This window comes from Chenopodium quinoa, unplaced genomic scaffold, assembly GCF_001683475.1.
Source record: "Chenopodium quinoa cultivar QQ74 unplaced genomic scaffold, ASM168347v1, whole genome shotgun sequence".
Lineage (NCBI taxonomy): Eukaryota > Viridiplantae > Streptophyta > Magnoliopsida > Caryophyllales > Amaranthaceae > Chenopodium > Chenopodium quinoa.
The window spans coordinates 6,341,963-6,363,299 of NW_018743850.1; the positions used below are offsets into that span (position 1 = coordinate 6,341,963).

The 21,337-nt window shown below is 35.5% G+C and overlaps 2 protein-coding genes across 3 annotated transcripts; both read left to right on the plus strand.

Moving 5' to 3' along the window:
- Positions 1–526: 526 nt before the first annotated feature.
- On the plus strand, positions 527–6,992 carry LOC110686126 (pentatricopeptide repeat-containing protein At1g26460, mitochondrial-like). Its single transcript, XM_021862706.1, has 6 exons — positions 527–1,301; positions 3,652–3,874; positions 3,956–4,429; positions 5,683–5,889; positions 5,980–6,117; positions 6,397–6,992. Exons 1-6 carry the CDS (start codon positions 679–681, stop codon positions 6,583–6,585), a joined length of 1,854 nt encoding a protein of 617 aa, XP_021718398.1. The 5' UTR covers positions 527–678; the 3' UTR covers positions 6,586–6,992.
- A 712-nt stretch (positions 6,993–7,704) lies between these two features.
- Positions 7,705–11,685, plus strand: LOC110686128. Of its 2 annotated transcripts, none has more exons than XM_021862708.1 (5): positions 7,705–8,039; positions 8,147–8,219; positions 10,948–10,999; positions 11,106–11,224; positions 11,387–11,685. In XM_021862708.1, exons 1-4 carry the CDS (start codon positions 7,944–7,946, stop codon positions 11,212–11,214), a joined length of 330 nt encoding a protein of 109 aa, XP_021718400.1. In that variant the 5' UTR covers positions 7,705–7,943; the 3' UTR covers positions 11,215–11,224; positions 11,387–11,685. The 2 variants fall into 2 exon arrangements, with proteins under 2 accessions (XP_021718400.1, XP_021718399.1); XM_021862707.1 differs by having other exon boundaries at positions 7,712–8,039; positions 11,106–11,175.
- The last annotated feature ends 9,652 nt before the right edge of the window (positions 11,686–21,337 follow it).

Genomic DNA, 21,337 nt, shown 5'->3' on the forward strand with positions numbered 1-21,337 from the left:
TAAATTAAGCACATTCATTACGGTTACGGAACACGAATGGGTTACCACATCAACGTGTTTTTTTTTTTTTTTAGAAAAATGTAAGTTGAAAACATTATTGCTAATCGAATTCTATCAAAATTAGATAATTGTGGGGAGAATAAATTCATATACGCGTTCAGAGTTACCATTAGTGTCCCATCTAGCTACAAGACTAGTCATGATACTTCTGGCTCTTTTCACATGAGGAAAACAAAAGGGGGAAAATAAGACATTTTTCTAATATCTAATAATTTACTACACATTATCGACTTTTAAGCATTCCACGATAATAAACAAGACATTTTTCTAATATCTAATAATTTACTACACATTATCGACTTTTAAGCATTCCACGATAATAAAATTTCGAATATCATAAACCTAACACATTCATTACAAGACACATAAGGGCTATTCAGATCAATTTTGAGTTCATGTCATTTTGAGAGATTGATTTCTAACACTAGCACATACCTACCTATGTGTTAGCAACCTTAGCATTAGATTTGACCATAATGCCTCCTAAAACATTATCATCACTAATGAGTTAGAAAATGCGCAACTTAGTGAGTCTCTCCCTCTGCTAAACCCTAGCCAGTCAGTCTCCTCTCTCATCTTCTTCTTCAACCTTCACTTTCTCTCTCCTTTTTGCTTCAGATGCATTCAAAAATGGCGATGCTTACCAAATCACGATCCCTTTTCAAAACCCTAAACCCTAACATCCTCAAATCAATCTCAACTTTCTCTCTCCTCAATCAAGAAGCTCAGCTTGCCGAACAACCGCCACCACCACCGCCGTCGCAATCTCCGTCGCCTCTTCCGCCGAACCCCTCTTCCGGCAGCCCCATGTACAACGAGAACTGGCGAAGCCCTATTCCGTACAATGGTACTGGAAATCAATCGATAATTCCATCTGGGAATTTCAATCGAAGCCCTGCTGCTTTTATTCAAGCGGCTGCGCAGAAGAAGGATGCTAATTCGCTTTTGAATTTGTTTGCTGATTGGGTTACGACGAAACGATGGAGAGATGTGAAGCATTTGTTTGAGGTTTGGATCAAATCGTTGGATTTTAATGGGAAGCCTAATAAGCCGAATGTGCAATTGTTTAATCATTACTTGAGGGCGCATTATAGTGATGGTGCTACTGCTGCTGACTTGCTTGATGTGGTTAGTTCTATGGAGGGTTTCGCTGTCGAACCGAATACCGCCTCGTTTAATTTGGTGCTTAAGGCTATGCATCAGGGTAGAGAATATGAGGCTGCGGAAAAGCTTATTGAAAGGTTACATATTCAAAGTTTTAAATTTTTGCTGATTAATCTACATTGCATTAATTTAAGTACTATATTTAGTTTTTGTTATGGAGAAATTTGTGGTGTTAAATGCTAGTTTTGTTTAATGTTAATGTGTCAAATATGTGTTTATAGTTAAATTAGTTATATTTTTTTTGAAAAATAAAAGAAATGGATAATATATGTGCTATACATAGCTATAATGAATCCAATTGGGAATGAGGAAGCTTGAAGCTTAATGTTAGGTCATGCTTTTATGGCGCATTGGGAACTAGGACATTAGATTTTTTAGAAGGGTAATGGAAAAATTGTGATGGTAATACGTTATGTTTTGGTAACAGAAGCTGAAATTGTAAAGAAAAAGACTTAAAAATGGGTAGATTTTATTTTGACACCAGTATTGCCTCCCTTTTCGAACCCGAGGGAAGAAATATACTCTTTAGTTGATCGATTCTTGAAGGAAGCTTTATTTGGTTTCTGTGATGGTTGTGGTTTGGAACCTCATAAACTCTACTTGGATTTCACTTTTAGTTTGCTATGTTGCTTCATATATTAGTGCCTTGGCAGTAGATTCCTGTAAGTTTTCATGAAACTGTTAATACAATTCCAAATTACGTCCTTTTTTGGTGTGTTTGCGGTCCATTTTGGTACCCAAACCATACCAAATTGTAAAGGACACCGCAAATTCTAAAGGACATTCTATAATTCTACTGTAGAGCCGCATGAGATTGTCTATAGTAGCTGCTTCAACTGGTCAGGACAGACAGAGAGATGCTGTTGGGCATTGCCTATTTGCAATATATTGGTTTATGAGCTTTCACATTGTTTAGAGCACCTTTGGCAATGACTTAGACATTGGATCTTTTTAGTTACTTTTTCATTCAAGTTTACATTACCTATTTATGTCTGAAAGTTGCTTTGGAAGCCTATCTGCAGATGGGTTTTCTTCATAACGAACATTTCACTTTTCATCCATTGGAATATCACCAATAATTCTTGTTGTTGTGCAGCTGATTTTGTTTTGGTCACTTTGAGCTTGTATGAATGTATTGCTCTCTAAGTGTCAATGTGCAATAAGTATGGATTCTGTATTGGTGAATGCTCTCAAAACACCATTGGCCCCCTACCACCTATGGCATAAGTTTCACTACTTCCACCATGCTTCTAATGGCGATGGAGCACTATAGCTCAATTGTTGTGTTCTTTGCTAGTACACTAATTTCTGCTTCATTTAACTGATTAATATACTTTTGCTTTGGACATTATTGGGTTTCCATTTGAAAGTTGATGAATTTGATCAGGAATGGAGATTTTATCAATCATTGTGTCATGTGGACACCCAAAAAGAGCCTTGTCTTAGGCATATATTTATTTCTGTGATTTTTGTTTTCCCCCTTTTCGCGGGGTGTCCGTAAAAGGGTTTTTGAACCATGGGAAGTTAATGGAAGCCCATCCTTGTGACTAAAAAACTCAAATAAGCTGATCAATTGTTACGAGAACCTTATTAGATCTCTGATCACTTCACATCAGTGTGTATGCGTGTGTAGGGTGGGGAGGATGTTGCCCTAATGCTATTACACATCAGATGAAGTGCCCTGGAGCTTTCCCATTTTATTGGCAGTAGGTAGCTAATACTTTGAGTTGACTGGACGATATTCTATTAGGACTCTGAGCTCTAGAGCTTCTTTAGTGAATGCATTCCCTGCCTTTTTTGGAAAATGACGGGTCTGAAAGGAAGCACAAACACTCCTATGAAATATTTCATAGTTCTCTTGTTTGTTTGCCTATCTTGACTGTGGATGTTTTAATAAATCCTTAGATTTTGCAGTGAGAATCTAGGAAATTGCAGGTTTTGTATTCTTTGGGCATACAGTCAAAGTTGTTGTTTGGTGGTCCCTTACAATTACCATTTTACTTTGAGGTTGCTGATTGGTGAATTCGTTTATGCTTAATTATATGGTATATGAGTCATGATGTTTTGGTTTATTACCTTTATAGTTTAATTCTCTGCCTGCCTCTGCCTCTGTCTCTATCTCTGCACAGACACACTCAATCACATTCTCTTTCAATTTGAGAGTGTCCTTCTATGAGTTATACACAAAATTTTGAAGCTGTTTTGTTTGCAATTGGTCTGAGATAATAAAAACGGTAACATGTTTATATCACAATAATACTGGTGAATCAATTTGCTGTTCTTATGATAATACTGTTTCATCTCTTAGTAATTTTCAGTTGATGTATTCTCAATGGCTTTTTAGGTTTTGTTTTATTTTCCGTTTTTCATTCTTGCGGTATTTACATTAGTCCTTTGACAGATGAATCTTATTCTAAATTTATCTAGGATGCTGCAAAGTGGGAAAGAGTCTCAGCCTGATGAGGAGTCATATGTTTTGGTTATTAGCATGCTGTTATCACAAGGCCAGATTGATACCGCCTTAAAATATATAGATCTAACTCTGAAATCTGGTTATATGCTGTCAACAAAGGTTTTTGTTGATTGTGTCCAAAGCTGTGTTGACAAGAAAAGATTGGATAGTTTGGTGACGATTATAGAAAAGTGCAAGGTATTGTTTTGATTGTTGCTTGGAGACTCATGTGAGATATGACTTTGTGTTCTCATTTTGACTATTTCTATGCATCATCAGGCTATGGACCAAAATAAAGCTCTGAGCCCCAGCTGGAACTTGTGCAACAATCTTGCAGATGTTGCAATACAGAATGATAATAGCAAGCTGGCCTTTCTAGCTTTAGGATTTATGGCTAGATGGATTCAACTGGGTGAAAACGGGAGGCCCCCTTTTTTTCACTCTGTTGATGAAGGATTAGTTGTTTCTGCCATTGCTACAGCTGCCCGGACTTACGACTCAACTCTTTTGGATGCATCATGGGCCATCCTAAAGAGATCCTTGCGTGAAAGAAAGCCTCCCAATCCAGAAACCTACTTGGCTAAGATAAATGCCCTTGCTTCCCTGGGAAGCTTGCAGAATGCTTTTAGCACTCTGAATGAACTTGAAAAAACACATGGAAGTTCTGCAGGGGAAGATCTACTGTCACCATTCACTTCTCTTTATCCATTAGTTGTGGCATGTTCAAAGCAAGGATTTGAAACTTTAGATCTGGTAAGTCTTCTGTTTTGCACCTTTCTATTTTGACGATTTGGCTTCCTATCATTTGAATTCCGGAGTTGCCGATTATCTACCCTTTTCCTAAGGGTATACAGATGAAATATATGTTTAGAGCTGATAGATATCATAGGCAGTGTTATATTCCATTATTGACGGTTATATTAGCATTTAGTTATTCAATTGTGTTTCTGAATTTTCATTTACAAGGTTAAAAGTTTATCAATTTTGACCTTGATCTTTACTAATATGTTTGAGAAAACATTATCATGTGGGACTACTGTCATTAATCATTATTGATTTCCTTGTAAGATATTTGTTGTGCACTTAGTAATTTAACATTTTTTTAGTTAAATATGTTCAGTTTAACAAAAACAAGCTAGGGAAAACAAAAACAAAAACAAAGTGTCATATCTCTCAATTAGGTGAATGTATTTTATAAAGTGTTTAGGGGCTCAAATTCTTTTGGGTTTGGATTTAGCGCTCAAATGTTATTTCAGTTCTGTACTTTTGTCAAAGGTAATTTTTTCAGAGAAGTTTTCTTTCTGCTTCCCAAAGGGTAATTGTTAAAGGTTGTCCTTCACAAGGTGATTGTTGATTTTTCTGATTTTTGCAAGTATTGATGACAGTTTCACACATCATATTCTGTACCCCATCTCCCCCCCCCCCCTCCCCCCCACCCTCCAACCATGAGATTGTCGTTGGTTAAAGCTTAATTACTCTATCTCCTCTTGATTGTCATGAGTATCCCCCACCCCAAAACCATGAGATTGTGGTTTGTGAGAATTGAACATTTGATCTCTAAGGCTGCAAGATTAAAGCATAATAGCTTCTCCTTTCATTGAGGAGGGGGGTGGAGGATGGTTACGGTTTTCTCCCTATCTTAAATCTTGCGGGATTTTTTTTTCACTCTGGCTTCAAAATTCTTTCTGTGGATATTACTTGTGAACAAATTTCCATTGCATTCTCTTCCCTACATTTCCTTTTCCTTTCAGACCAACCATGCTTGCTAGAAATCTGTGTATAACTAGGGAAAGAATATTGTTTAGCATGTTTGTCATGGACTCATTGGAGCTAGTTGAGTGAGCTCTGCAGAATCCATTTTAATAGTCGTATAGGAAATATTGTGCTAGTGTGAGGAAGACTGGTGGAAATTTGTTTTTGGAGCCTACTATTGATGTACATATGTTTACTGTTGGATTTGAAAAATAGTGTGCTATTTTAACCTTTTATATTTGTAATTTTTTTAGGTGTATTTTCAACTAGAGAATTTGAGTCGTGCAGACCCTCCTTACAAATCTGTTGCTGCCTTAAATTGTGTAATTTTGGGCTGTGCAAATATATGGGACCTTGATCGTGCTTACCAAACATTTGAAGCAATAAATTCAACCTTTGGATTGGACCCTAATATACATTCATACAATGCTTTGATGTCTGCCTTTGGGAAATTGAGAAAGGTTTGGTCTATTACTCATTTAAATTTCTATTTTATGTGCTGTTTCCTATTGCTACAACTTAGCTCCATGAGATACATTTTCTGGTTGCAGACCTTTGAAGCTACAAGGGTATTTGAACATCTATGTAGTCTGGGTGTGAAACCAAATGCTATGTCATATAGTCTGCTTGTCGATGCTCACCTCATCAACCGAGATCCAAAGGCTGCTCTTACTGTACTTAATGCAATGGTAAAGACAATCGCCCATTATTTTTTTCCCTTGGCTTCATATTTCTCAAGAAAGACTGTTGAGGTGTTCATACTAATCAATCAATCAATCAAAGTCTTAATCCCATAAGTGGGGTCGGTTACATGAACAAAAAATGATTAATGTCTTTATTGAGGCGTTCATACCCTCTTAAAAGTGACCTTGAATAACAATGTGTCCTTTGTCTTGCCTCATACAAGATTTTGCTGTTGTCGTTGTGGCTTATTTAACCAACCTCTAATTTGGAATTACTCCTCGCAGGTGGAAGCTGGTTTTGAACCATCAAAAGAGACATTAAAGAAGATCAAAAGACGATGCGATCGAGAGATGGATTTTGATAGCAGTAATCAAGTAGCATCTCTTGCCAGGCAGTGCAAAATCTTTTTGGGCTCTGATAATCGAAGGAATATTTTGTTTAATCTGGAGTACGGCACTGAGTATGCCTCGTAGTCCATCATCGTTAATGCCAATTGGAAATTCTTTTTTAAGCAACCAAGTGGCCTTTTTGTTTGTAAAGAAGCATTTTTATTGTATTTTGAGTTTTTGGTTGAGCCTAGGATTGAGCTCTATTTATACTCCCCCTTTTCTTCATGTACCGATTTTGTTCCTCTTTTTCTCTGGGACATTTCATTGCAGTAAATTTTTCTAATTTTGACAGCTTAGGAATAATACAAAACTAATCCTAAAGTTTCAAATTTTACAATTCTAAGTTGAGAGTTGTAGTGACTAGTTATGGAACCCTAGGTCTTCAATGTAGGGAAATACCTTAGAGTGGTAAAATTCCTTCTAGTTACTTCAAATTTGTAACTTTATTATTTTATTAATACGAAGTAATAGTTTATAAAATTCATTGGTAATCCTGTGTTATAGCTCATTTGATTTGATAATCATATTTAATCTCATATCGCATTTGTAACATTGTTGTATTTTGTCAATTTTTTTTTAACTTAATTAGTTTAGGTGGTTAGTACAAATGCTCCTATGAAACACCATATTCTCTCCACCTATTCACCATTTTCTCTCCACCTATTGTTTCAAGTCTTTCTACATTCTATGTGCAATAATACAAGGTCATCAATGAGAATTTGCCCCTAAAACATCTAAAGTTATCCATCATATGAAATAATCAGTGCGCGTAAGATAGAGTTTGCTATGAGTATTATCTGGATCATTTTCGAAAAAAAAACATCAAACTACCAATTTGCTCAGATTTAAGAACAGAAGTATACCTTCTCTTTGTATCAACAAACATAAAAGGGAGCCAAGGAGCTTTGCTGCCTTCTGAAGGCTGTCAAAGAAAATGATGTGAGTAATTCGGGACAGAAGGGCTGGATTAAAAATATCACTAATTATATTGATTATTATTCAAGTACATTTATTTTTTGAGTTGATAAAAAAAAAATAATAGCAAATTGGATTGACAAAATTCAAATTTATCTTCTTAATACAGTTTAAATGGTATAATTTATTTATAAGTAAAACCGCTACTTATATTACTTATGTTACCGGCTTTATTCAACTTTAACTTTAAATATAACGAGACCGGAGATCCATCGATTGGACCAAGTCAAAACAGAGTTTTAGGAAATTAGGAGTAATTGAAGCCCAGAAGTATTTAAAGTTGATCAATCTTTAGAGCAACTCAGCCAATTGGTCAAAACCCAACCCCACCAACAACTTCTATTCGTGAAGAGTTTGGATCAAAACCATAAACCCTACTAAAATGTTGAGCATATAATCTCAGTTTCTGCAATAACAAAAACCTAAAGAATAATCAACAACCCAAAATTACTCGTAATTTTCTGAAAATGGGCGGAGGAGGAGCCAAAGAAGAAGAACAAGATGGAATGTCTGTACACTCTCCTTGCAAGGCCCCACCTTCCTCTGCTTCTTCTCTCTCTAAGGTTGCTCTCTCTTGCTGTTTTATGATTCTGGGTTTGCTTTATTTATGTGATTTTTCAAACTGGGTTTTTAAAATTTTTAAATTTATTGTTGGGATTTTAATTTGTAGGAGCAATCACAAGCAGAATTGGAGCTAAGATTTTTGGAGGCACTTGAAATTTACCCTCCTGGAAAATTGAAAGGCATGTTAATTTATTTTTTTCCCATTTCAATTTGTATAAAGTTTCTGCCTCATTTTGTTTAATTTGGGGTTTTTATAATTCCGGTTTTTTTCGTTTTTATTTTCTGAGAAATTGTAGTTAATTACACTGATCATGGTATATTTATATATAAATGCATGTTTGGTGACTCCTTTTGTTGTTAAATGCTGATATCATGTTCTATTTTTGTAAACCGTAATCGAAAATCAAAACAAGGTTATAGGCTTATAGCAATGCAACCTGATGAAAGAATAGCGCGGCAAGTATAGATATCTACATTTCTAGAATCACATTTAAATGAACTGGTAGTTAATCATCACATTCAATGAACGGGTGTCTGAATTATCGCTCTAGTTGGACTGCTTGAACTTGTTATTTAGATGGATTAAGATACGTAGTAGTTTGCTTTGATATTATCTAGAAAATACAAGTACGAAGTAAAATTTATGCTTATGTCTGATATGGTATTAACATTGTGATTAATGTAAATATGTAACTTCTGAGCTCGGATACAGTCTCTCTCTCTCTCTCTCTCTCTCTCTCTCTCTCTTTCTTAAGGCTCGGTTTGTGGACTCATGCCCAATTAGAGAGCATGTTTTCGGTGAACCCTCAATAGAAACCGATCTTCCATTTTGTTATATTTTTAAGGTGGGGATGAGTCCAAATGACTTCTACATTAGACCAAGAATGCTATATGGGTCCAAATGTTGGGCATTTAGGAATGATCATATTAGGTAAATGGGTGTAGCAAAGATGGGTATGTTTAGATGGATGTGTAGGAACACATTGAAGGATGGAATTAAGAATGAAGATACTTGAAAGAAAGTTAGAATTGTGGATATTAAGAATAAGATAAGGGGAATTGATTACGTTGGTATGGGCATGTGAGGTGGCTATCAAAAGATGCTCGGGTAACAAAAGTGTAGAGTTGGGATGATAGGGATTTTACAAAAACTTGAGGGAGGCCTAGATGACTTGGATAAAATTGAAGGAAGTAAAAATGATATGAAGAAATTGGGTCGACAAACTTTTACATGAACATATAACATTTAATAGAAGGAAATGGAAGGAGAGGGCCTTTGTCAACGACCACTAGAGATAAAGTTTTGGTTCATGCTCCCAACCCCGTCATTTTGGGATTAAGGCTGTTGTAGGAAATGAGTCCAGCATCTCCAGATGACTTTGAAGAACCTGTGGACTTCTGATCTATGGTCATTCTAGTTTAATAGGTTTTTGACAGAAATAGACTTGAATATGATGCTTAACCATTTCAGCAAAACAACACTTAATAGACTGTGATTCTTTGAAGACTGCACCTTAAAACAATGCCATCCTTTAGGCTATTTGTCTGAGCCCAACAACTATTAGTATGTGCATACTTGCTATTTACTTTCTCCTTAAAGTTGCAATACTTTCCTGACTCAGCAGCTTCCAAAAAACCATAACACATCTTTTTTGTTAAGTTTTACCATCCAAAATATAACAAATGTCCTTACATCACCATACCTTGTACTTTATTGAATAGCGCTAATCCATCTCCCTCTTTATCACTGCCTCCTTACCAGGTCATCCTTGCTTCCTTTAAAGACTACCACCACCTGCTCCTCCCTCCTGTTCTAGCCACATTACTCCCATTGTATATGCCCATTTTCATCTCTTCCTGTATTTCTGTAACACTTTTCCATGTGTCCTTTTTTCCTTCCCTTTTCTAGCAATGCCGTAAATCTAGAAATGAAGAAGAAGAATTTAGGAGATCAAAGAAGGAGAATGAAATAGAATAGTTGATTGAAGAAAAAGAAAAATGATGGCTCCAATAAAGCTTTGGATGCCTCCACTTGCTGGCATGATCCTATCAGTATTCCGGTGTCTCTTGGAATGCTCACCCTGGATTTGACCATCAAAGTCCTTTTCTGCATCATGCTCACTAGTGAAGCTGCTACGAATGTCTCGGTTCTTAATCTCTCTCTCTCTCTCTCTCTCTCTCATTGATTTAGGTGTAGGTTGTTGTGGTGGTTGGGATTGACAACGGGGATGTAGTGGACATGGATTGTTTTGGGGGGGCTATGGTGAGCTTGGCTGGGGCTGTCGTGGATGGGTGGAGAGAGTGGACCAGCGGAGTGGTGGTGAGAGTAAATGAAGGGTAGATGGGTAATTTAGATGAGTCTCTCCTAATTTCTAAATAAATGTTCCAACATCAAGTGTTGCATTTTAAGGAAGCAGAGGAAGTACATAATTATGAAAAATGTGAAGCCTCCATCTAATAGCAACTTGACAGCAGATTGCTCCACACAGACACAGTACACCAAAAAAGAAACTCTTCTCTTTACATTTCACTGAGACTAATGAAGTAATGAGTCATGCAGTGGATACATCATTGATCTTCCTTGGATATGGTTTGATAGACTTAATCTGTTTGCTTACGTGAAAGAAATAAATAACTCATTTTTGCCTTTTGTGGTGAAGAAACCGTTAAAACAAAAGATAATGTTGTGCTAGAATATAGTATTAGTCCAGTGTTTGAATTCTGAAGACACCAAAGGTAAAGCTCCATATTTAAATGAATGCTTGTAATTGATCATTGATCACTTCTTTTCTGTTATGCGAATAAGTTTACTATGAAGCACTTGCATTATATCTATTCAGTTTGTTTTTAGTATGAATTATCTGTAAATTACTTGTAAGAATACCATAATAGGATTTTCTGCTTCAGGCATTCACCGTCACTTTGTCCTTTATGGTGTGATGGAATTTCTCCGAAGAAGGTATGTGCTCTATTATTGTTGTTATGCATTTGCTTTCAAGAATTATTTATAAATGGTAAACTAAATTCAACCATGTTACATTGCTTTCCCTTTTTAATTATAACAGCTTTGATCGCCAATTCTCTTCTGAAGAGGTTATGCGCTTGCTTGACCGTTTCTACAACTTGAAGATGCTGGTAAGCAAGCTGTTGAGGATGAATTTACTCAGTCAGTGACTGATGGGAGGTTTATTGATTTACCTTACCCTTCTAATTCAGTATGGCCTTGATATTCTATTGCTCTACATGCAAATTCTCTCAGTTACAGGCTTACAACTAGGAGATTGTATTTAATTTTATGTAACTTTTTTAATTTAAGTGATCAATCTTGTTTTATTTCCAATTTCAGAGAGGAGATGATGAAGATGCAGAGTTCCCGCATCGTGAGGAGGAGTTCACTTTGCCACAAAGCTATTTTGCAAAGGATGAATCTTAAACAACTAAACTAGATGAACGTGTACATTTTTGTTCTAGTTAATAGCTCGCCAACATTGTCAATCTTGAACCAAAATTTTGAATCTATCCGATTATATCATATCATAAGCACTTCCTGTAAATGGCCTTAAAAATGTGCTCATTCTGTTATTATTCACAATGAAGGTTTTGTTCCATGGCTTTATCCCAATGTTAGGGGTGATTTTTACTTTTGCTGGTTCTTTTGCCTTTGTAATGTTAGATTTGCTGCTAGTGATCTTTGTTAGATCTTTCTTTCGGCGATTTGATTTGGCCGAATATTGTCATTTTTGTTGGAAGAAAAACCTGTCTAATGGGTCTTTTTTCGAATTTACTCTAGCATGAAGGCACATTTGCTCGAAGATTTTACAGCCTGATTGGTTGGACAAAAGCATGTTTCCGGTAGCAAGGGTTTAGGTATTTCCTTTTCAATCACATCTTCGAACTTGTACTCCTTTAGATATAGTTTAGGCATGCAAAATCTCAAGTGAACACATTTGTAGGTATAATTGATGCATGCAGAGTCGAGTTTAAGGAAATTTTTTGATTGGGATTTAATACGTTACATAGAGTTGAGATTTAATACTTGATGCATAGAGGTGGTAAATGGATAGTTCAGATCGAGTTTTGTGCAAATTGTATTAGACTGTACTTAGTTTTTTTTAAGTGCAACATTAGGTCTACATTTTGTTCCATTTCTAGTTAAGTTATTTATTTTCTTTACTAATACATACATTGGGATATAATTAATATACTACTTCTGTTTTTTTTAGTTGTCACGTTTTGACTTTAACGTTATTCACACAATTCCCTTTGACCGTGTTTTGTGATTTTTATGCAATGAAAAATATGGTCATATGAGATCTTGTTAGATTTGTAGATGTATATTTTCAAAATGTCAACGTTTTATAATTTTTGTTTATTGGCAATTAAAGATATTAATAGTTGAGTTTGTGCATTGAACACGTGACTAAAGACACTTATCAACTAAAAAAAATGACGAAGTTCATTTCAATATGTACTTCTAAGATATCAATTTATTTAAGTATTTTAACAATGTGACTTCGTGAGAATTAAAGGATTATTATTAATGTGCATTATAAACCAAAAAAAGGCTATATGTAACATTTTTTAAATAATGGATGAAATGTATGGTAAATCTAATATCACATCATATCACTTCACTAATAAATAAAGCCAGTCTCGCAGTCAGGTCACGAGACAGCGACTCTTGACAATCCAGTTATTCGCCAAGTGTCTTGCCACGTAGGCGACAAATGGGATGCTAAATAATCGAATTTTGGATAGATTTTTGAAGATAAAAATGTTGTATAGAGTTTTATTATCGATATATTACTAATATTTCATATATACAAAATTAATCATAACTTTTAATAAAAATCTAATAATTCGGATATATTTCTATCATAAAATTCGTTTTAAAAAGTTCTTTAAAATAAGATCCATTTATAATATATTTAAAATAATAGAAAATTAGTAAAATTAAGTTTTAATCGGTAAAACACTTTTAGTTTAGTAAAAATAATTTAAGTATGATATCGCATGTCTAAATATCCAGCATTATCTTTTTTGGGAACCCAAATATCCTGCATTATCAAAAGTGATTATATGACCGTATTTAACATTCAAGCCAAAAGATTTTATCCTAAAATTTAATAAACAACTTGGCATTGCTCGGGGCACAAAACTAGAATATATATATAAAGGGGAGTTTTTTCCCGAGATTTTAGAGCGCCACATAGGATTTTAATTCTTAAAAAATTATTAGAGCGCCATGTAGGATTAATATTTTTAAAACGCTACAATAAGATTATGCCACATAAGATTAGTTTTTTTTAAAGTGCTACGTAGGATTATAATAAAAAAAATCGCCACGTATAATTAATTTTTTTAAAACATTACAATAGGATTGTGCCACGTAAGATTAGTTTTTTATTTATTTATTTTTTTATTTTTTTAAGGTGCTACGATGGATTACAATAAAAAACAACTATTAGAGCGAAGCATAAGATTATTATTATTTTTAAAAAATTATCATGAATAAAATTAAATGATTTATTTGGATGATTAGTGGAACCAACATTGTGATAAATTTTTACAAAACTTACATAAAGGAGAGTTTTTTCAAGATATTTTATAGCGTCACATAAAAAAAAATGTTATATTTAGCCAATGAAAAAAAGAATTGCAATTTATTTTCAATCTGAAAATTTATATTAATTATAAAAATAAAATAAGTGTGTTTTCTGTGTGGCTTACCATATCGTGTGACCGGCTGAGACACACCAAAACACCAATCTGGTAACCCCTGTCCATCCGAGTAACCCCTAATCAATCGAGTAACCCTTGACCAACCGAGAGATTGTTATATACATCCAGGTATATCGTACACCCATGAGACTAACCGAGAGATTGTTATATACTCCCAGGTATATCGTACACCCATGAGTATTTTGTTCTCATTTTGATAATTGTATTTCATTTAATCATCAAATGAAGAGCAAAAACTAACCTTACGTTAGTTGGGTATACGGTGCACTCGGGAGTATATAACAAATTCTATGACCAACCGAGTAACCCCTGACCAAGTAATCCCGACCACACGGAGGGACCAGCCACATATGAAACTTTGTGAAATAAAATATTATCCTTTTATATTAGGAACTTTATCTAAATATGAGAAACAAATTAATATATAATAAAAAAATTCAAGTAGTATTAAGCGAATATCACAAAGTTTATCCGATATATATGTATTTAGTAAAATATTTTATTTTAAAAAATACAAACAAGCCGAGCATCGATTGGGCTTCATCTAGTATTTGTAAGAAAAGAAAGTAAAATCCAACGAGCGCCTTGAGGCATTAGATAAGAGAATTAAAAGTGAAATTTTCAAAGTAGTACAATAAACATTAAATACATCAATCGACGCGTGAATGCATGATGTTGTCCTACATTTCAAACTTAATATTAGTCTAAATAATATATACTAATTAGTTATCTAACGCATCGGGAGCGCTTGTTAGCAAGATCTTTTATTGATTATATGTAAAGTAAACACATCATGTGAATGACCCCATTTAAGAAAGTGTTTTTTTGTTTTTTTTTTTAAACAAATATAAGAATTTGTGTTTAAGCTAAGTAAAAATATACTTACTCTGTTCCACAAATATTGAAACAAGAATGAAATTACGCATCCCAAAGCACATTTTGGAGGCGTTTGGTATAGTAATTTTAGATGTAGAAGACGGATTCAATTAAGCGTTTTCATTTCTAGTTGTTTGGTATGGGTTAAAAGTAACAAATAACGTTTTCAGAGGGTAATATAATCCCCCAATTTGTCACCATTGACACACTAGTGGAAACAAAATACGTTTCCTTACTCAATCATAATCTCCTCAAATTATTTCCATTCCACTAGGATACCAAACATATAGTAAAAGTAACGTTTATCATTACCCTTTCCCTTACTTATTTGAATCCTTTCCGTTTCATTTACAATGTTTATACCAAACACCTAGGGGTGGGACTTCGGTCTGGCGGTTCGGTTTGACCTCGGTTTGAGTCAGTTTCGGTTTGGAGCGGTTCGGATTGAAACGGTTTAGTTTAGCTGTCGGATCGGTTTGGTTCGGTTTGGGTTAGTTACGACTCGGTTTGGTTTCGGTTTAAATTTGGGTTGGGTCATAAGCGGGTCGGTTTATAAACGATTCGGATCACGTCGGTTCGGTTTGATACGAGTCGATTTAGGGGGCAGGTTTACCCGGGTCAATGTCAGTTCGGTTTACAAACGGTTTGGATCAAACCGGTTTGGTTTGAAATGGGTCGGTTTAGGGGCGGGTTTACCCAGGTTAATATCGGTTCGGTTTATAAACGGTGCGAATCATGTCGGTTCAGTTTGAAATGGGCCGGTTTAGTGGAGGGTTTACACAGTTCAAGTGGTTCGGTTTATGAACGGTTTGGATCATGCCGGTTCGGTTTATAAGCGGTTTGGGTCATGAATTCATGATTGTTTTAAAGATCGCGTCAGACCATGATTTAATGAGTTGATACTTAGAATACGATAAATCGATAATTAAGAATGTACAAGTATTCAACTAGATCGATCAACAAGTGTTTTAAACTTTTAAGTTTTAATAATCATATATGTTTATCGATTATACGGTTTATACCATTATACGTACATACCATGATACCAATGATTCAACGAGACAATGATAGTATGATACCAATCGTACATTCGTACCATATGATATACTCATATACATAATACATATACTGATATACATTAACAATGTCGTATTGAATCAATTTCAATTTCCAAACATTTGCATTTCTTATAATTTATAAGTTAAACGAGATTAAATGGATTAGTTATTTACTTATTTAGTTTGTTACTTTATTTAGATTACTAACGCAAACAACTTGATAAGTTAAATGGACGAAATCACAAAATCACTAAAGTGGTGATGAAATCATTATGCAATACTAATGTACAAATAGTCAAATACATAACGATTAAATTGAATGCCCATGAAAAACAATGGTTATATTTCATTACTTTATTAGTTATTAGTTTATTACTTATTAGTTACTAGTCTTATTAATTAGTTTATTACATTTAAAGTCACAGACTCAAATATATAATGATTTATGTTTACCGGTTAAACTTAAAGAGGATGTTCAGTTTAATTATGAGCTTGATCAAGTAGGTCGAACCACAATGACATACATTAGATTCTATTCACAGTCAACTTGATAGCGTGCGGTATATCAAATCTACTAACAGTATTGCCAAATTAAATGTATGTAATAGCAAACTAGCTAGTATGGTCGGATCAATATCAAATTAAATATATTTTTCATGGCAACAGACATGCTACGTACATTGAGAATAGTTTCGGCTATTGTTTAGTTAACGGTTAAACATGAAAGATAACAACATCTGTACAAAAAATCATTCGTTCATTGTCGAAATCTTTTGTAATGCTCTAAACTAAACTCATTCAGACATCGGACCCAAAAAAACTTACTACATTAGGATGATTTGATGCATGATGTAAAATCTAACCACCCAAAAAACTTAAAACCCTAAACCCTAAATCGATCATATATATTAATATATAGTTGATTAATTATATACATATAGAGATGATAGATATTGATGTACATTAACTATGTCATAATGAATCAATTTCAATTTTGAAACATTTGCGTTTCTTACAATTTATAAGTAATAAACTACTTATAGTAATAATAGATTAATAGTAGTAGTATTGTAATAATAATAATATTAACAAAAAATTATACTAACAATAATAATAATAACAATAATAATAAAAATAACAATATTAATAAAAATAACAATATTATAACACTAATAATAATAATAATCTACATAACTGGTATTTGTGTCTCACTGTGGTTTATTTTATCTTGAAAAATCATTGCCCTTGTCATTTATTTTCAGACTTGTTGGCAGCATTTTTCAAGACTTAAGTTAAAATCGTTGCCCTTGTCATTTATGTTGAGACTTCAATGTATTTTGGTACTTGCTGGCAACATTTCTCAAGTTTTGTGTTAAAACAACCATTGCTCAGTGATGCAAATCTGAGAGCAATTTTAAAAAACAAAAATTAGTTTTGAAGTTGCTTGAACTTGTTTTGAGCTGCTGGTAGTGCTTTTGCCTTTTGGTTGTTGTCCCTGCTGAGTTGTTTTTGCCTATATTGTTGCCTGCCTGAGCTGGTTCCTGCCTCCTGCCAGCTTAAGGTGTTGTGTTGCTGCTTCAGTATTGTTGGTGCCTTTTGTGTTATGAATTTATGATAAGTTTTGTTGTTGCTGTTTCTTATGCTTGCTGTATTAATTTTTCTTGATTCATCGTTGCCCTTGTCATTTATGTTGAGACTTCAATGTATACGTACTTGCTGGAAGCATTTTTCAAGTTTTAAGTTAAAACAACCATTGCTCAGTGATGATACGATAAACGTAAATCTGAGAGCAATTTTGAAAAACAAAAATTAGTTCCTGCTGAGTCCCTTCTGCTTATATTGTTCCTTGCTTCTGATAAGTTGTTGATCTGTTATTGCGTGAGCTGGTTCCTGCTTGTTGCTGCTATTTCCTCTGCTCTTGGGTGCTGTGCTGCTGCTTCAAGATTCTGCTGCCTTTTGTTTTTAGGAATGTTTTTTTAGGTTAAATTTTGTTATTAGGATAATTTATGATCATATGTAAAATGTAAATCCTTAACTTATTTATTTTTAATGTAAAATGTAGATGACATGTATTTTTTTTGGAATAATTAAAGTTATTTATTTTAAATTTATATTTATTGTTACATTTGTTAAATTAAAGTATATATAATATATATTATAATACTAGTATGTTACATTTCACGTTTGATATTAATTAAAATTATAAGTAATCTAAAACGACAATATTCACATTAATAATGTCGTTGGATTAGGTGATATAAACCGTTGTATAAACCTAAGTCGTTAAATTAGATCTACATTTAGTAATGTTTATTGTATTTATTTTAAAATTTATATTTATTGTTACCTTTGTTAAATTAAAGTATATATATAAATATATAATAATACTAGTATGTTACATTTGATATTAATTAAAATAAATAAGTAATCTAAAACGACATTAATAATACCGTTGGACTAGGTCTAGGTGATATAAACCTTTGTATAAACCTAAGCCGTTTGATTAGATCTACATTTATTAACATTAATTGTATTTAGGCATTTAGCCATTTAGGTTGTAAATAATTCAATTTGAATTAAGCAGTTTGTAATCGGATTAGTTTAAACAGGTTGCGATTCGAAAATAGTTCGATTTTAACGGTTTAACGGGTTATGGCAGTTCAGTTTACACGGTTAGCGGATTATAACGGTTCAGTTTATAAAGTTTTTCCTACGGTTTAAACGGTTTCGGTTCATAAACGGGTCGGTTTAAACGGTTAGCGGGTTACAAATGGTTCGGCTTAAACGGTTTCGGTTTATAAACGGTTCGGGTCATTAACGGGTTTATAAACCATTCGGTTCGGTTTCATTTCGGTTCGGATTTGAGCAGTTTGGTTTGTTATCGGTATACGGTCCGTAACGGGTTGACATTGAGCGGTTCGATTCGGTTTTGGTTTGATATTGAACGGTTCAGTTCGGTTTTCGGTTTAAATTTATTGGTTTATAAACGGATCGGTTTGTGATGGTTCGGTTCGGTAACGGGCGGTTTCATGGTTCGGTTTGAAAAGTCCCACCCCTACAAACACCCCCTTTATATGTTAAATGTCTATAACTATGTAAGTGTAAAAATTATAAAAATTTAATATTATAAAAGTATTTTACAAAACAAATCTAACAAGACCCCACATGACTATTGTTTCGGGGTTTTTTGATATGTCCTACGGGAGAGTTACAATTTCGAGAATGCCCTTCACCGCTTGTACCTGCAAAACCACGGAGTCTTCGGTTGGTTGGAGATCCGCCTCTGACGATCAAGTCAATAACGTACAGGAGGATAAGTGTGCGTAAATAGGGAAATTACTTCTCACGTAATGGGAGAATTCTGCAATTAATATTGCTCAAGATTGATGTATGTATTTATGAATGTATTGAATGCCCCATTAATGAGGATCTCTCTACTATTTATAGTGGGGAGCCTTGGTCCCCATTTAGGGGTCACTGGACATGTGTCAGCGGGGGATTGGAGCCCTGCTGACCAATGGCTGGGCGCCACGTGTCTGGGGTATTTTTACCCCAAACATTTTCCCCTCACAGGTTCTGACGTGGCAAAATGCCACGTGGCGCCTGTGAATATATATATATATATATATTTTATTTTTTTTTTATTTTTTTTTTTGAAAAACCTCTTCAGATTCTAACTGAGGGTAAGGAAGGAAAAGCAGAAGGGGAAGAGTCACGACTCTTCGCCTTCTGGGATAAATCCTATAAATAGGGGAGGGTGCCCTCAAGTTCTCATTTACAAACTTCGCGAAATTTCTTGATTTTGAGAGCATCCGGTTTTCAGAGTTGAGAGCAGACAGAAATTTGATAGTTGAGAGCAGCCGGTTTTCAGACCGCTTGTGTTGTTGCGAGCAAGAAAAGGATTTTCGTGAGGGTACCCAAGAGAACTCATCCGATTTCCAGACCGTCTGTGTCTTCGCAAGCATCCCCAAGAGATTTCTTGAGGTTTCAACAAATTCTCAATTTCTTTAGGTATCGTCTCTATTCCTTCTAGCTTTTCCATGTATTTCTGTTTGCGTCTTTTGCTTGTGCTTTTATTTATTAGTCCCATAAGTAGATGGACCCTTTATACCCATACCCGGAACATAGTTTTGAACTCAGCCGATCAATTAGTATGGCTGAGTCTAGAACTGGATCTGCCGCCTCTGATCTTTCGAATTTCCCCTTTTCAACGCCTATATCGATCGACTTCGTGTCTGTGCAGGACACGTTGGCCAGGATTAGGGGAACAGCTATGGACCCCAATTATAGAGGCGGGAACTCAGACGAGTTGTCGCCTGAGAGACAAGCCCCGGACGAGGTGGCTAGAGACTCACCCGGGGGCATTCCTGCCACCCCAAGCGATAGCATTCTAGGCTCCTTCATCGAAGAGTCTTCCTCTGCTCAGGAGGCTGAGCTGCTAGGATCCGTCAACGAGGATCCCATCTCCCCATCCGGCTCTGATGCCGGTCGTATTGAAAGCAGTAGCACTAGCTACCTGACCTCGTCAGAGGATAGCGAGGAGGCGGAGATGCCTACTTGGCAAAGTAGAAACGACCCTCTCATGATTGCCGTGTCTACTAAGGACAGGGCCCTCATGCGGTCCTCCCTAACGGACTTCGTCACCAAGCGGCCGCTAGGAGAGGGTTACAAACTGTCGGTACCGGGGGAGTTTGGAACGGTTGTATGGGAGGACGACCAACCTCATGCGGATAGCTGGTTTGGGTGTTATGAAACGGCTTTCCTGGCCGGGGTCCGCTTCCCTCTACACAACACAATAAAGGCCATTCTTAGGGGGTATGGCTTAGGCGTCTGGCAACTCACACCAAATTCCTGGGTAAACATACTCGGGTATATCGCCGCCTGCGAGATACAGGATCTTAACCCCGGCTGGGAGGCGTTTGCCCACATGCATTATTTAAGTAGAAGCCCAGGCGGCTGGAGAGCCTGGTACACTTTGACGACTTATCCCCAATATTTGATGACGCTGGATAAGCCGTCTAAATGGTCGGACTGGAATAACCGGTTTTATCTGGTCAAAGCTCCGACTGAAGAGGAGAATAGGGAGTTCCGGACCTACAACCGGAAGCAAGAACTTTTAGGGCAAAAGTGCCGACTGCCCCCGGTGCCGGATAATGATAAGGAGGCCATATTGGACTCCGAATTTTTTGAGTTAGTCCCTTCAACCCTCTCAACCGGAGAGATAATAAGGGTGCCCAAGAACTGGGTGCCCAAACATGAATTCTTTAGGGACGAGTGCTTCTTATCCGCCTGCGGGCTTAGCAGCATGTTTCGAAAGGCGTAGGTTACGACCCTCAGTCGGTTAATTTTATGCCGGCTAGTAATTTTCATTTGATTGTAATGTGCAATTTTATTATGATCTTGACCGGATGTATTTGATTTGTGTTTTGTAGAAGAAGCAAAGAACATGTTTCCCACCTCCAAAACACCCGCTAAAAAAGCTTCAGACATCCGGAAGGAGAATCTGGAGAAGAAACTTGCCGCTCAGGCGGCTAAAAAGGTTGGACCGCCTGAATCTTTCTTGATTTTGCTTAGTCCGTGTTCGTTATTTCTTCTCCTGACCGTTTGTGACTTCGTTACAG

Excerpts from the sequence above, each read along its gene's own strand:
- LOC110686126 (XM_021862706.1), top strand. The coding sequence starts at position 679 with ATGCATTCAAAAATGGCGATGCTTACCAAATCACGATCCCTTTTCAAA. Across the intron at positions 1,302-3,651 it reads GCGGAAAAGCTTATTGAAAG|GATGCTGCAAAGTGGGAAAG; the intron begins GTTACATATTCA and ends AAATTTATCTAG. Across the intron at positions 5,890-5,979 it reads CCTTTGGGAAATTGAGAAAG|ACCTTTGAAGCTACAAGGGT; the intron begins GTTTGGTCTATT and ends TTCTGGTTGCAG.
- LOC110686128 (XM_021862707.1), top strand. The coding sequence starts at position 7,944 with ATGGGCGGAGGAGGAGCCAAAGAAGAAGAACAAGATGGAATGTCTGTA. Across the intron at positions 8,040-8,146 it reads CTGCTTCTTCTCTCTCTAAG|GAGCAATCACAAGCAGAATT; the intron begins GTTGCTCTCTCT and ends TTTAATTTGTAG. Across the intron at positions 11,176-11,386 it reads TCTACAACTTGAAGATGCTG|AGAGGAGATGATGAAGATGC; the intron begins GTAAGCAAGCTG and ends TTCCAATTTCAG.